Below are 16,768 nucleotides of genomic sequence, written 5' to 3' on the forward strand. Positions count from 1 at the left end.
CTGGACGAAGCGTAAGATGCGCTTGACGAGCGCACGGTGAGGCTCGCGCGGGGCGTGCATGAAGAGGCACACCTGCTGAACAGCATATGCCAGATCAGGACGAGTCAACGTTGTAAGTAGAGGGACTCTAACTCCCATCAAGAGGATGACACTATGAGTTGGGGCAATTTTCTGTTTATTTCTTCAAACACTACACAATGCCATACCCTTAGAGGGGTTGGGGACACATATTTATAGCCCTAGGGGCTGCACTACCACACCTTCTCACACACACTACACAACAGGATTGTCCTCTAGATGCTAAAGAGACTACAGAGGACAGTCAAAAAGCGACTGTTGTCCTCTAGATGCTAAAGCGACTACAGAGGACAGTCAAAAAGCGACTGCTGTCCTCTAGATGCTAAAGAGACTACAGAGGACAGTCAAGTTGTCCTCTAGATGCTAAAGGACTACAGAGGACAATCAAAAGCAGGCTGTCCTCTAGATGCTCAAGACTTATTCCATCATTCTCCCCCTAAGTCTTGGGCGTCGTCTTGTGAGAAAATTGGGCCATCCCGGACCTGGAGCAAAGCTCAACAAACTTGATCTTCCCAAGGGGCTTGGTGAGCAGGTCTGCAAGCTGATCCTTGGTATTGATGTAGCGCGCCTTGATGCTCCCTTCTGCCAAGCAGTCTCGGATGAAGTGGTATCTCAGCCGGATGTGCTTGCTCCGTTCATGGAACACGGGGTTCTTGGCCAATGCCAGAGCGGACTGGCTGTCCACCCTGAGTTCCACCGCTCCAGTGTCTCTCCCGAGGAGATCACCGAGCAGTCGAGCCAGCCAGAGAGCCTGAGTCGAAGCAGTGGACGCCGCTATGTACTCGGCCTCGCAGCTGGACATGGCCACCACCTGCTGCTTGACCGACTGCCAGCTGATGGGGCACTTGCCGAGGAAGAAGAGGATCCCGCTTGTGCTCTTGCTGGTGTCGATGTCGCCGGCGTGGTCGCTATCGCTGTACCCGACAAGGTGTGCCTCCCCAGGGCACCTCGGGTAGTAGAGACCGTGGTCGAGAGTCCCCGCAACATAGCGGATGATCCTCTTCACAGCCTGCTCATGCTCCGTCGTCGGTCGCTGCAAGAATCGACTAACGTAGCCAACAGAGTATGCCAAGTCAGGTCGTGTGTGGACGAGGTAGCGAAGGCTCCCCACAAGACGCCGGTAATGTGTAGCATCCACCTCCTCCGTCGTGCTGTCGCGACTCAGCTTCAGCCTCTCCTCCATCGGAGTGAGAGCTGGGTTGCAGTCGGTGAGCCCAGCCAGCTCAACAATGTGCTTGGCGTAGGCGGTCTGGCGAAGTGTGATCCCGGAGTCTCCCTGGTGCACCTCAATCCCCAGGTAGAAGGAGAGATGCCCCAGGTCACTCATTTGGAAGGTGGCCTTCATCTCTTCCTTGAACGCTGCCACCTCTGCATCCTTGGCGCCGGTGATCACCAAGTCGTCGACGTAGACACCCACCAGCAGGGCACTTCCTCCATTGCCCCGCCGATAGATGGCCGCCTCGTGCGGGCTTGGCGTGAAACCCATTCCTTTGAGCGTGGAATCCAGCTTGACATTCCACGCCCTCGGTGCCTGTCGCAGGCCATAGAGAGCCTTGCGCAGGCGCAACACCTTGCCCTCCTTGCCAGGGATCGCAAAACCTGGCGGCTGCTGTACGTAGACCTCCTCCTTTAAGTCGCCGTTAAGAAACGCCGACTTGGCATCCATGTGATGAACGTGCCAGCCCTGCTGGGCTGACAGCGCAAGGAGGAGTCGCACGGATTCCATCCGTGCCACGGGGGCGAAAGCATCGTCGAAAGTCGATCCCCTCCTGCTGTAGGAAACCGCGTGCCACCAAGCGAGCCTTGTGCTTGACGATGGCGCCGGCTTCATCCCTCTTCAGTTTGAACACCCATTTAAGGGTGATCGCGCGATGACCAGGAGGGAGATCAGCGAGCTCCCAGGTGCGGTTCGTCTCAACCGCGTCCATCTCCGACTGCATCGCGGCACGCCAAGCCGCATGTTTCTCGGCCTCCGCGAAAGACCGAGGCTCACCATCGTCGCATGCAAGATGCAACTCTCCTGCCAGAATGCGAGATGCAGGGCCTGGCACCGACGGGTCGATGAGAAGACCCTCCACCCTTCGATACCGCAACGGCTCGCCGTCGTAGCACGCGTCGACGCGCTCCTCGTCGCGAGACAGAGGGGTCACGAGCTCCACCGGGTCGTGCTCGACACGAGCTGGTGTCGAAGAGGACGTTCCCGGAGAGGGTACCGTCGGTGCTGGAGTACGTGGTGGCGAAGAGCTTGCTGTAGCCGGAGTCGTGGCTGGAGTGCGTGGTGGTGAAGAGCTCGTTGTAGCAGGAGCTGGAGAGTTTGGCGCTGGAGTCGATGGAGACTTGGGGGCTGGGGTAGACCTGCTCGGAGAAGAGTTGCCTACTCCCCCAGCTCCCTCAAAGTGGACGTACTCGATGGTGAAGTCGTACGTCGGAGTCGTGCCGTCGTCCACCGCCTTGTCCCACGCCCATCCTCGCCCTTCGTCGAACACTACATCGCGCGCCGTGCGCACACGCTGTGTTCTTGGGTCAAGGATGCGGTAGGCCTTCGAGCCCTTCGCGTAGCCAATGAACACCCCCGGGGTGCTCCTATCGTCGAGCTTGCTGATGTGGCCAAGCTCCTTGGTGAACGCGAGGCAGCCGAAGACCCGTAGGTGAGAGACCGCCGGCTTGCGCCCATGCCAAGCCTCGTACGGTGTCATCCCGTTGAGAGCCTTGGTGGGCGAGCGGTTGAGGATGTAAACCGCTGTCACCACCGCCTCTCCCCAGAAGACAGCTGGCATTCCTCTCTGCTTGAGGAGAGCCCGAGCCATCCCCACAACCGTCTGGTTGCGCCGCTCGACGACGCCGTTCTGCTGCGGGCTGTACGGCGCGGAGTAGTGGCGCTGAACGCCCTCATCCGCGCAGTACGACGCGAACTCAGCCGCCGTGAATTCGCCGCCGTTGTCGGTGCGCAGCACGCGCAGCTTGCGGCCGCACTCCGCCTCCGCAGCGACCTGCACACGCCTGATGGCGTTCGCAGCCTCTCCCTTGCTGCCAAGGATCATCACCCACATATAGCGGGAGAGATCGTCGACGAGCAACAAGAAGTAGCGTCGTCCTCCTGGTGTGGCTGGTGTCACCGGGCCACACAAGTCCCCATGCACGAGCTCGAGCCTCTCCTTGGCTCGGAAGCTCGACTGCTGGGGAAAGGGGAGCCGTCTCTGCTTTGTCAACACGCAGACATCGCAGAATTGCTCCACATGGTCAAGGCACGGCAGGCCTCGTACCATCTCCTTGGCACTGAGCCGCTTCAGGGCCTCGAAGTTAAGGTGCCCGAAGCGCTCGTGCCACTGCCATGCCCCGTCGTCTCGACGAGCAGCAAGGCAGCAAGGTTGTGCCACCTTCACATTGAGGATGTATAGCCGATTTGGACTCCTGCGTACCTTGGCAAGAAAGCGACGAGAGGGATCCCAGATCCTCATGACTCCGTGCTCGATCTCCACGCGCGAACCGTTCTCATCCAGCTGTCCCAAGCTGATGATAGAGTTCCTCAACGCGGGGATGTAGTAGACTCCGGTGAGCAGCCTGTGCTCACCAGACGCGGCGGTGAAGACGACTGAGCCGGCGCCCTTGATCTCTACGCCGGAGGCATCCCCAAACTTGACGGAGCCTCGGACGCTAGAGTCAAGCTCGGTGAAGAACTCCCGTCGGCCGGTCATGTGATGAGTGGCGCCGGTGTCGAGGCACCATCCCTCGATCATGTTCTTGTTGGAGCCGTCGCCGAGGAAAGCGCGTGCTTTCGACTCATCAAGGTGGAGGAGTGCCGCTGGAGATGGCTCGATGCTTGCATGTGCCAGGAGCAGGGCCTCCTCCTCCGCCTCCGCCTGTGCGACGTTGGCCTGGCCACGTCGTGGCTGCCGACAGTCCCTGGCCCAGTGGCCAAGCTTGCCGCAGTTGTGACAGCCGTCGTCTCGTGCCGGCTTCTTGTTGCCGACGGCGCCGCCTTGGGCACCTCCACGTGCACCACCCTCAGCATGTCCTCGCGCCCCGGCCTGGGCGCCTCCACGCGCCTTGCGCGGCTTGCCGTGTTTGCGGCCTCGTGTCGAGGAGGACTCCCCCTTCTTCTTGTCACCCTGGCAGGCCTCCCACTGCTCCCGAGTGAGATGTAGCTTCCCGCCGATAGTGATAGGCCCAGAGAGAGCCTGTGGTTCGTCGCCGTCGACCACCTTGAGGCGACCAATCGCCTCTTCGATCGTCATCGTGGAGAGGTCTAGCAGAGACTCGATCGAGCGAGCAATCTGCTTGTACTTCTCGGGGATGCAACAGAAGAGCTTCTCAACAGCTCTCTCCTCATCGTAGGTGTCGTCGCCGAACTGCACCATCTTCTGCAACAGAGTGTTGAGGCGGAGAGCAAAGTCATCAACATCCTCACCTGGCTTGAAGGCCAGGTTCTCCCACTCCTTGCGAAGTGCCTGCAGTGTGGTCTTGCGGGCGCGATCGCTGCCGATGCGGGTCGCAGCGATGGCGTCCCAGGCCTCCTTGGCAGTCCGCTTCTGGGAAAGCGAAAACTGCATCTCGGGCGGGACTGCAACAATGAGGGCATCCAGCGCCCGCCGATCCTCGTGGTAGTCGACGTCGTCGTAACGAACTGCTTCCCACATGTGGCGAACCTGGAGCCGTACCCTCATCACCGCGGCCCACTCGACGTAGTTGGTCTTGGTGAGGGTAGGCCACCCACCGCCGGGACCGATGTCCCTGACAATGGCCTGGGCCATGCGGCGACCATGGTACCGATCCGGGGAGGGAGAACCGCGCCGCCTGTAGAGGCCGCGATCTCCGTCGACTCGGTCGCCGCCGCCGGGAGCACCGCCGGCGCGTCTACGCCCGTCTGGGCTGCCGCCGCGTGCGCCCCCGCCTGGAGCGCCGTCAGCGCGTCGGCGCCTATCCGGGCTGCCGCCACGCGCGCCTCCATGGGGATGCGCGGCTGCCCACTGTGCCGCCTGCTCTCGCGCTGCTTCCCTCGCCAGCCTGAGCTCTTCGTCGGTGTTGTCGTCGACAGAAGCAGAGCTGCCAGCTCTACTGCCGCGCAGAACCTCGAGCTCTGTTGCCGCCGCACGTGCAGCATCCGCCGCCTCCGCTGCTTCTACTTCCGCTCTCGCCGCTGCCAGTTCCGCCGCCGCCAACCGTGCTGCCCTCGCCGCTGTCGCTGCAGCCGCTGCTGCTGCTCGCTCACGTTCTTGTGCCGCGGCGACCTCGGCCTCCTGCTGGCGCCGCGCACTCGAAGTGGCCGAGCGTAGGGACATGGTGGGCTAGTGAGGGGTCACTGCGTGTGGAAGAGGCTGTCTCAGACGAAAGGCTGCTCGTCTGAGCAGGGGAGGAAGGAACAGTTGGAGCTCTTGCTGCCGACTGAGTGTGGGGAGAGGCGCGAGAAGGAGATGAGCACGAGATGTTTAGGCTGCAGGATAGTTTGCCTCTGATACCAATTGTAAGTAGAGGGACTCTAACTCCCATCAAGAGGATGACACTATGAGTTGGGGCAATTTTCTGTTTATTTCTTCAAACACTACACAATGCCATACCCTTAGAGGGGTTGGGGACACATATTTATAGCCCTAGGGGCTGCACTACCACACCTTCTCACACACACTACACAACAGGATTGTCCTCTAGATGCTAAAGAGACTACAGAGGACAGTCAAAAAGCGACTGTTGTCCTCTAGATGCTAAAGCGACTACAGAGGACAGTCAAAAAAGCGACTGCTGTCCTCTAGATGCTAAAGAGACTACAGAGGACAGTCAAGCTGTCCTCTAGATGCTAAAGGACTACAGAGGACAGTCAAAAGCAGGCTGTCCTCTAGATGCTCAAGACTTATTCCATCAACGTCAGGTACTGGAGAGCCCCCGCTAAGCTCCTGTACTCCGATGCATCCTTCTCTGACAGTAGATCCCCGTCGGTCGCGGATAGCTTGGCGTGAGTGTCAACAGGCGTCGATGTCGGATGACACTCAGCCATGCCTGCGCTGAAGAAGCTCGACCGCGTACTGTCGCTGGGAGAGGAAGAGACCATCGGAGGAGCGCGTGACAGCGATGCCGAGGAAGTGGTGGAGGGCGCCAAGATCCGTCATGGCAAACTCGGAGCTCAACCGAGTCATAATGCGTTGTAGGAGGGCCGACGACGAGGCGGTGAGGATGATGTCGTCGACGTACAACAGTAGGTAGGCGAGACTTGTCCCCTCTCGTAGAACGAAAAGAGACGTGTCGGAGATGGAGGCGACGAAGCCGAGGTGCCGGACGAAGGTGGCGAAGCGATGGTACCAGGCCCGCGGAGCCTGCTTCAGGCCATACAAGGACTTCTGCAGATGGCAGACGTGATCTGGAGCGCCAGGGTCGACGAATCCTGGCGGCTGTTGGCAGTAGACGGTCTCCTCGAGGTGGCCGTGAAGAAAGGCGTTCTTCACGTCCAGTTGATGAATGGGCCAGGCGCGGGATGCGGCGATGCTGAGTACAGACCGTATGGTAGTCGGTTTGACAACCGGGCTGAAGGTCTCGTCGTAGTCAACGCCCTCGCGCTGGGAGAAGCCACGGACAACCCAGCGAGCCTTGTGGCGAGCAAGGGACCCATCGGCATGGAACTTGTGCCGGAAGATCCACTTCCCCGTTACGACGTTGGCTCCGGGGGGCTGCGGAACAAGCTGCCAGGTGTTGTTGTCGACGAGGGCCTGATATTCATCCATCATCGCGACACGCTAGTTGGCGTCGGCCAGCGCGCTACGGTAGTTCTTCGAAAGCGGCGACGGTGAGGATGACGTCGTGGCCGCCAGCCCCTCATAGCAGACACGAGGAATGGCACCCGTCATGGTGCGAGTGACGCGCGGCGGCGGTGGAGGCGATGAAGTCATAGGGGCTGTTGGGACAGCTGCCGGCTCGGACGTAGACGTCGTACGGGAACGACGGACGTAGACTCGTGGGAAGGGAACCACGCCGGGTCCAGGCGGGGGCACGGGACCACGCCCGCCCAGTGTCGCAGAAGGCGAGTCGTGTGAGGCTGCAACGTCTGGGGGCGGCTGCTCAACATCCGAGTGGGATGGAGCAACCACGGGCGTCGAGGATGGAGTCCCACCTGCAACAACAGTAGGACAGGGCACCGAAACCATATCGTCGTCGAGGAGGAATTCTAGGGAAGCAGAGGACGAGACATCTGAGGTGGCTGCAAAGGGGAAGGTGGTCTCGTCGAATGTGACATGGCGAGAGATGATGATGCGACGGGTTGATAGGTCGAGACAGCGGTAACCTTTGTGTGAGCTAGGATATCCTAGGAAGATGCATGCCGTGGAGCGAGGGGCGAGCTTATGTTTAGAGGTTGCTTGCATGTTGGGGTAACAGAGAGACCCAAAAACACGCAGATGGCTATAAGTTGGTGGTTGATTATGCAGACGAGTATAGGGAATTTCATGCTGAATAGAGAAGGGGCGCCTATTATGGAGGTAGCAGGCTGTCAGGAGTCCCTCGGCCCAATATGTGGGTGGTAGGGAGGCATGTAGAAGCATGGTGCGAATGGAATTGTTGAGTGTGCGGATGATACGTTCAGCCTTGCCATTTTGGGGAGATGTGTAGGGGCAGGAGAGGCGAAGGTGAGTGCCTTGAGCAGCGAGGAATTTGATGGTGGCAGTGTTTACGAATTCAGTGCCGTTATCAGCCTGAAAGCATTTGACGGGGAGGCTGAATTGTGTTTGGGCAGAGGCAGCAAGCTCGACTAAGTGTTGGTGGACATCAGATTTTTTTCGGAGCGGAAAAACCCAACAGTAGTGAGTGTAATCATCCAAAAAGACCAAGTAATATGAAAAACCAGACAGACTATTGATGGGGGAAGTCCATACATCACAGTGAACGAGTTCAAAGGGTGCATGAGTTATGGAATGCGAAGAACTAAAAGGTAGACGCGTATGCTTGCCTAGTTGACATGAGTGACATAGGGAGTGTTGTACTTTATTACAGGAAATAACATGAAGTTTATTGAGACGCTCTAAAACGGCGGGGGCGGGGTGACCGAGACGTTGATGCAGAGAGTTGACGATGCAACCAGGAGAGCATGAGGTGGAGCGCCAGGTGTGGAGGGAGGCATGGTGTATAGGTCCCCGTCGCAGTTACAACGGAGAATCACGCGTTCCGTCCTGAGATCCTTAATAGAGAAACCATGGGTGTCAAATTCAAAGGAACAATTGTTGTCGCGAGTGAATTGACGAACGGATAACAGGTTGCGGACTATGGATGGGGCGACAAGGATAATATTAAGAGCAAAATTTGTTGTAGGTGTAGGAAGGACGGAATGACCTCTAGACATAACAGGTATACTAGTGCCATTACCTACTGTTATTGAGGAGATGGAGGGGGGTCCGAGGACGTCATGTGCGTAGAGGCGCCAGAGTCAACAACCCAGGGCGAGTTGCCCTGAAGTTGCATGTTTTGCAGGGCAGCGATGAGGCCTGCTGCATCCCAGGTGCTGGTGGAGGTGTTGGAGCTGCTGGAGGACGCCTGGAGTGGAGCGAAGGCGGTGTGGGCCTGCGGGGAAAACCCGAGAATGCCCAGGGTGCGCCCAGCCTGGGCACCAGAACCTCCCTGGCGGCGCTGTCCAGGAGGGGTGACGCGCTCTCCAGGGGCCACACGTTCGCCAGTCCAGGGATTAAAGCCCCAGGGAACACGTTTGTTGGTGCTGGTGTTGCCGGAGTTGTTGGAGAAGCTACCAGAGGTGTTGTAGAAGGGTTGGTGGCCGCCCTTTTTGGTATTAGGGCGCCGGCCGCCCTGCTGCTGCGAACCACCAACATTAGCTAGGAGGGCAGCGACAGCACATGTCTTCTCGTCGTTCTGCAGCCGCAGCTCCTTGAGGAGTAGCTGATGGCGTGCGGTGGCGAGGGTGAGGGGCTGCTGTCCGGCGATGTTGTCGACGACGCCGGAGTAGACCTCGTTAAGTCCACGCAGCAGGTTGAGGACGAGGTTGGGCTCAGATACCGGCTGTCCAACGTCGCGTAGTTCGTCGGCTTTCTCCTTCATGCGAACGCAGTAGGCGTCAATGGACAGGTCCCCCTGAGTCATCGAGTGAAACTCGTGATTCAGGAAGATGACGTGGGGAGCTTTGTTTGCCTGGAACACCTCGTCGATGGCCTTCCAAAGGGCGCTCGCCGTCTGGGTGCTGTCGGTCATGGCGAGGTTGAGGACGGCGTCGGCGGTGGTGCTGTACATCCATCCGCGGACGCAGAAGTCAGCCTGTGCCCATGCCGCATCGGTGGGGCGCGAGGTGGAGAGGTGATGCAGCAGCCCAAATTTCCCACACGTGGCCTGAAACGTCGTCGACCACTTGGTGTAGTTGGAGGGTTTCAACTCCAGGGTCATGGGGACGTGGAGCTTGATGTTGATGGTGGCAAAGGGGCAGAGGACAGGAGCAGAATCAACAGCTTCGGAGATGGTGCTCATGGCGCAGGGAAGGGGAAGGAGAGGGCAGGCGGCACGGTCTGGTTAAGGCGGCGCGGCTGGAAGAGAGAAGGGGGTGGGGCGGTGCGCTGGAAGTCGGTGCAGAGGGTTTTTGGCGGAAGGCGAGGGGGGGTTGGGAAATTAGATCGATGCCTGGGTCTCTGATACCATGTAGAGAAACAGGGTTGAGGGCAATTGGCCACACCTCAATGAGAGGGGGCACCTTCTATTATATAGAGCTGGCTGGCCTGCTTTACAAGGCAGGGATAATTCCCCTGATTTATCCCTGATTTACATCTGCTATATCTAGCAATTAATCCCTGATTTACATCTGCTATCTATAGCGGCTAGGATTCCATCCCTGATTTACATCTGCTATCTATAGCAGCTAGGATATCCACAGATGGCATATTCTATTGCCTAACACTTATATTGCATGCTTTGAACATTGTTTTTCTATAAGCACTATGTTCAGTCATAATTGGTGCAAGCTGAAAAGAAATGTGCCATTGCCATTAACCTTTCCTCCCCTGAGCTTCAAGTTACTGGTTTCTGAATCTGTATAAGCTGCCTTATTTTGTTACCTTGTAAGGTTATATATATTTAGAGACTAAAAAAATCCAGTCACTGGCAACAGTTTCAAGTCCTTAATTATTTCCTTCAAGCATATAATTTTATTTTCAATGCCTGTACCTAACAAATTAGGAGATTGCAGTTGGAAAAGGAAGCTATGAACAATGGTACTTCTCCGGGGCAAGCCCATGACATTGACATACCTCCACCACGGCCTAAAAGAAAGCCAAACAGTCCATATCCTCGAAAAAGTTGTCTCAGCTCCGAGACACAAACCAAAGAACTTCCAAATGACAAGTCAACAAAACCAAATATGCCCTTGAGCAATGGGCATGTAAAAATGGTAGGCGATGCATCTCTTCAGGTAAATTCTACCTGGTACTTTGCTTTCCTAGGACACATGTTATCCTCTGTATAAGTATCTTTAACTTTCTTTTATTCTTAACTCACTTGCATCCAGAATTTTCAAAGGAAGGAGTTGTCTGAAAAAGGAAGTCGCTCGGAAGTTCTTAATCTCTTCCGTGATGCCCCATCTGCATCATTTTCTTCAGTTAACAAAAGCTCTTCAAATCATGGGGCACCCAGGAGGACCGAGGCAAGTAAAACAGAAAGCCGAGATATGTCCATCATGGAAAATAATTCTTTTAACCCCAACACCCAAGAGGATGTAAAGGTGATCAGTGATCAGGAAATGGAAAGGCTTAATGGTATCCAGATCAGATCTAAATGTGAACATTCTCATGAGGGGTATTTGGACATCTCAACGCAACAAATGAAGCTAATGCCAAAGTCTGTGGAGACAACATATGTGGATGAACAAACTGCAAGAGCTTCACACACCCTAGCAGAGAGCGACGGGACAGCTAGCATTCCAGTGACTGTACCTGAAGGAACTCATCCTGATCAAACAAGTGATCAAGTGGGAATCAATGGAAGCATGAACCCATGCATCCATCCAATGGTTTCTGCTGACCCAAAATTTGGTAGTAGTGCCACACCACAGACTTTCCCTCATAATTATGCGGCCTTTGCTCCAATGATGCAGTGCAACTGTAACCAAGATACGTACAGGTCATTCACCAACATGTCATCCACCTTCTCCAGCATGCTTGTTTCCACGTTGTTGTCAAACCCTGCCATCCATGCAGCCGCCAGGCTCGCAGCATCATACTGGCCAGCAGCTGAAGGTAACACTCCTATTGATCCGAATCAAGAAAACCCTGCAGATGGCGTCCAAGGAAGGAACATAGGCTCTCCTCCAAGCATGGTTTCTATTGTAGCAGCTACAGTTGCTGCAGCATCTGCATGGTGGGCAACACAAGGTCTTCTCCCTTTCTTCGCTCCACCCGTGGCTTTTCCATTTGTACCAGCTCCTAGTGCTGCCTTTCCCACAGTTGATGTTCCACGACCTTCAGAGAAAGACAGAGATTGCCCAGCTGAAAATGCACAGATTGAATGCCAAGAAGCTCGAAAACAGGTACAGTTCGAAGGTTTAAGAATTGCTGCTTCTTCAGAGTCTGATGGGAGTGGAAAAGGCGAGGTGTCTCTCCATACGGAGTTAAAGCTATCTCCTGCCCAGAATGCTGATGCCACACCTACCACAGGAGCTGGCACAAATGATGCATTCAGGAATAAGAAAAAGCAGGATCGCTCTTCATGCGGTTCTAACACACCTTCAAGTAGTGATGTAGATGCGGGCAATGTTCCTGAGGAGGACAATGCTAATGAGAAGGCGAAGCAAGCCTCCTGCAGCAACTCTTCAGCTGGTGACACTAACCACCGCAGATTTAGAAGCAATGGAAGCACAAGTGATTCATGGAAGGAAGTTTCCGAAGAGGTTGTAATCTACCAACAATATGCTAATTCACTCTGTCCAAATTTTTGAGCACGCATCATTGCCTTTCTGATTCACTTCTTTGTTGACAGGGTCGTCTGGCTTTCGATGCGCTGTTCAGTAGGGAAAAGCTTCCGCAAAGCTTTTCTCCCCCACAAGCAGTAGACTCGAAGGAGGTTGCCAAGGAGGAGGAAGATGAAGTGACCACAGTGGCAGTTGACCTCAACAAGAATGCCACAAGCATTGATCATGATGACCTCGACACAATGGATGAGCCCAGGGCTTCCTTTCCCAATGAATTGTCGCACCTGAAGCTGAAATCGCGCCGTACAGGCTTCAAACCATACAAGAGATGTTCTGTGGAAGCGAAGGAAAACCGGGTGCCGGCTAGCGACATGGTTGGTACCAAGAGGATTCGTCTTGATAGCGAAGCATCCACATAATTGATTTCTTCAAAGTTATATTTACATCTAAGCTACTATAGGACTTCAGATCTTGCAATGCAGTGCTTCATTAAAACTCAATCTGTTGTGTGCTGTATTTTAATGCTTGTCAAGCAGCCCGCTAGACTGCTTTAAAACCTTATCTCGTAGAGTCTGATTTAAGCATCATGCAACTATCAAACTTTTTTTTTTGGTCAAAATGTATTTTCCTTATGTTTTATATTTTTGGAAAGGAAAATAATTGAAATATTATTTATTTTGAAGGCTCATGCAAAGGTTTATTTGATCAAGGTGTAGGATAGGCTGAGCGAGAGGGTGAACATTATGACTAATATAGGGCAGAAAATATTTGAACATTGTCATGTTTGCTGTTGCTAGAAGATTGTGTAGAGAAAGTACTCACATAAATGTTTCACTTCTATTTTAACTTGTGTTATGCTATCATGGATTGTGTTATCATTAACTTGGGTTATGCTCTCATGGACATCCATCCATTAATTGTGTTATCCTGCATGAGACAATTCATGAAGTCCACCGGAAGAAACTAAATGAGGTCATTTTGTAAATAGGTTTTGAAAAAAAAACTTATGATACAGTTAGATGTTTTTTCTACAAATCTACATATGATCTTTCACTCAAATGGACCAAATGAGTTGGAACCTTTATCATAGGCAGAAGTATAGCAGTTAATGTAAAAGATAAAATTGGACACTTTGCAAACAAAGAAAGAACTTCGTCAACGGAACTGTAACACCCCGGGATCCACAAACACCTCGGAATGCTACTGAATTACACTTCTGACATTTACAAAATTGCATAAATGAGGGGACAACAATGTATAAACATATATCATGACAAAAAACATACTAAGTATTATTAATCGGCTAGCAAAGGGAAGTTAAATATACGACATGAATTGAATTAACCAGTGCGCACAACTAGTTAAAAAAAACAAACACCATTTGACAACAAGTTTCTAATTAAATCATGGTTGCGCCTGGGCAGCGTTATTATGAGAGTGAAAGTGGACGTGCTGCTACTCCCCTCATTCCCAACATATATCAAGTACCTGCATTGAGTAATGCAAGAGTGAGATGACACATCTCAGCAAGTAAAATAATAACAAATTGTTTAACCATATAAAAACATTGTTTTACCACCACTTGATTTCACAACCTTCTTAATACGAAGATGCAGCATGAATACGACGTACAACACACCTAGTTACCACACCTCGCAGGTAGAAACCACAATAGTAACATAGTAATGTCACACTTCATATATACCTCATGAGTGCAAATGTCCACAAATGCAAGGATGACTTCTGCCTCCATACCTCTAAGGATATGAAGCCGCATCGTACCCCTCATCGGGCAACGTACGATGCTAAAAGTGTACCGGTACGGTCGTACCATAAGATCACGACATAACTTCAAAACGCAAGATGGATGATGCGATATGCATGGCATGCCTACAACACTTCATATAACGTGATTCAAAAATATACTTCAACTATATCCAAGATGGGAATCAACCACATATATCATTCCCAAATCATGATCATCCGCAATATTAGACAATTGAGAATTAATACTTTCGAACAAATAAACTTTATCATAGAATACAATGATTAACACATTTAATACTTATGCATACTCAATGACAAGGCATAGGATGCAAACCAAACGGTAGGAACCACCACTATATTTACTTGCCTTCACCGGGAATTTGGAATGGTACTCCACCACCTGTTTTTGACACACACCTTAGTGCACAAATCAACATAACAAGCACTAATAAACAACGCCACACCTACGCACAATTCCAACCCGTCGCGAGCGACAACTCTCCCCATCACCACCAAACTGTAGCGGCGCTGCTTGATAATTTCATAACTTTAAAATTATAACAACAGTGATATTAATCAAAAACTCCGGAAGCATCTACATAAAATTCTCCACAAGTTTTATATTCAAATGATAATTAAATTGCAACATATAATTAGCCCAAACCCGTCTACAAGATACACCCTGCAATCTATTTTTGGACAGCAACATAGCCGGGTTCAAACAGCGATATCTCCTAAAGTATAACTCCGAATCGAGCGCATAAGTACTCGTTGGAAAGGTATGACAAAGCTTTACATGATTCTCATACTTTTTACCACTAATTACCCACGAAAAATCCCCAGAAACTGATAATACTACAGTTGTTCGCCCTCCCACAAAAATTCTGGACAACACCTCTACCGATTCGCATAGGTAAACATGTAACCGATTGGATTGCAGCACAAATACAAAAAAATGATCACAAAAATCACCTTGGGTTCTTCCTTTCCTCCTTCCTTTCTTCCTTCTTCCTCCCTCCAAACTCCAATGGAAGACTCGCACCCACACGACGGGGTACCAAGCAGGGAGGCTGCACCTTGGAGAGGAGGAGGTGGGGGGCTAGGGTTGAGGGGTGGTGCTGCAATCACTTGGGGAAGAAGGAGAGGGAGAGAGAGAGGGGGGCGGCCAACAAAGGGGAATAGGGGAGGGGGTGGCTGCAACCAAAGGGGAATAGGGGAGGGGGCGGCTAGGGTTAGGGGGGAAAACTAGTGGCTCCCCACCGCCGGATTGAGATCCACGGCCCAAACTCGCTCTCACGTCTGCTCCTGATCCCAGCGCACAAGTCCAACAAAAATTCTACTATTTTACTGGTGAATGCTTCCTAAAAGTTCCAAACCCATGTAGCACAGGACCTGGAAGAGAAAACAAAAAAAGAATAATCTTCAATTTCTCTTCTTTTTGAAAATTGGGTATCACACTCTACCCCCCTTAAAAAGAATTCGACCTCGAATTCCGACGCTTCTATCGGAACGATAAAATAAAGATTAATGAATCAACAAAATTCACACGTAACGAAAAGTTCGGGTACTTCTGCCGCATCAGCTCCTCAAGCTCCTAGGATTCTAAGATACGCAGCAGACGACACTCTAGAGTCTGGTCTTGCTACACGGGAATCGGCTCTAGCTCGATTTGATGGTCTGGATTCCGCATAAACTTTCTCAACATAAAGACATGGAATACATGGTGTACTCTGATTATAGATTCCGATAATTGCATGTGCTAAGCCTAGCTGCCAACTCGGCTAAGATAGTAGACGGTCCTATATACCTCGGACAAAGCTTTCCTGACACCGAATCAACATTGACATATGCAAGTACTTCAATGAATGCATATATGAATGCAATGCATATAGTGCTCCTATAGCCTAAAACAAACTTAGCCAAACAAGAGCAACTTCAAGAGAGCAACTTAATGCTTGCATATTTCTGGACAGCAGCACAGCGGTTAATTGTTTTGCTCATAACTCACAAAATATGCATAAAAAATAGTAAACTAGGACTTTATGGAAAGCTTATAAAGTACACTATACCCTTAGTATTATCATCACAACAAGATTTGACACTTAGAAAGGTCAAACAATGCTAAACGTAAATTCTGTCTAGACTTGGACATAATTCAACTACTCAATTCAAAAATCCATAATTGGAGTCTCAGTCATCCAATTCAGGTGCTCCTAGACTTTTTAGAAAGCTAGTAGAATTGTCTATAATTCATTTATAAACATATCAGGTCAATTCAATGCATATCAAGGTCAAAAGACATGAGAAAGGCTATGCTGTCCAAATTTGGACAGATTCAGAGATCACACTTAAAACAGTTGTAACTTAACTTATAGATGTCCAAAAAAAGGTGATCCAAAATTTGTTGAAAAGATTAAGAAAAGTACTACAACTTCTTTATAATTTATAAGAACTTATTCGAAGTTTAAATTGGGCAAACAAGGTCAGTTTCGAAATCTGTACAGAATCTGGACAGATTCCAAGTCTGGACTTGAGAAAATCATAACTCCCAAACTACTAGACCTATGGTCGTGAATTTTTTACACAAGTAAGATAAAGAAGTTGGCTACAACTTTTATATATAACATCTCTACAGAAAAGGTGGTTTACTTCATTGAACTGACTGCATAACTAAAACTAGTCATGCAGTCCCAATAGCAAGCAATAGATTTTATTCAGGTTCATTACTCTTCTAAGATTAAGCGTTCATCAAAAGACTAATAACTTTAGGTTCTTCATTACGAGACCCTTAGAACAAATATAAGTATAGAAGCAATATGATAACTTTTTAAATTATTTTAAGCTTAATCTCACATCATGCAAACAAGAATGAATTTAAACATGTTATGTATGTCCACATATTCATCCAAGCACATTCTATACATTATATCATCCCATAGAAGAACTCTTTTTTTAATTATACTATACATATATATCTATCCAATAACTCAGAAAAATTGCATCTCAACCTAGACTTCACATGACGTAACTATTTCATACTTACGCAATCAC

General features: G+C 51.2%; 1 protein-coding gene across 13 annotated transcripts in view; it reads left to right on the forward strand.

The window, feature by feature from the left end:
- LOC100281091 (LHY protein) overlaps positions 1-12,638 on the forward strand; it is a 33,524-nt gene extending 20,886 nt beyond the window's left edge. For 12 of the 13 annotated variants that reach the window (XM_035966893.1, XM_008678958.3, XM_008678959.4 and 9 more), the window contains 3 exons: positions 10,235-10,456; positions 10,553-11,929; positions 12,019-12,638. In XM_035966893.1, coding sequence (XP_035822786.1) covers positions 10,235-10,456; positions 10,553-11,929; positions 12,019-12,369 — 1,950 coding nt within the window. In that variant the 3' untranslated portion in view covers positions 12,370-12,638. The remainder of the gene's footprint in view (positions 1-10,234; positions 10,457-10,552; positions 11,930-12,018) is intronic. The other variant, NM_001370710.1, reaches the window with a different exon arrangement.
- The last annotated feature ends 4,130 nt before the right edge of the window (positions 12,639-16,768 follow it).

This window comes from Zea mays, chromosome 4 (assembly GCF_902167145.1).
Source record: "Zea mays cultivar B73 chromosome 4, Zm-B73-REFERENCE-NAM-5.0, whole genome shotgun sequence".
In the NCBI taxonomy this organism is placed as follows: Eukaryota; Viridiplantae; Streptophyta; class Magnoliopsida; order Poales; family Poaceae; genus Zea; species Zea mays.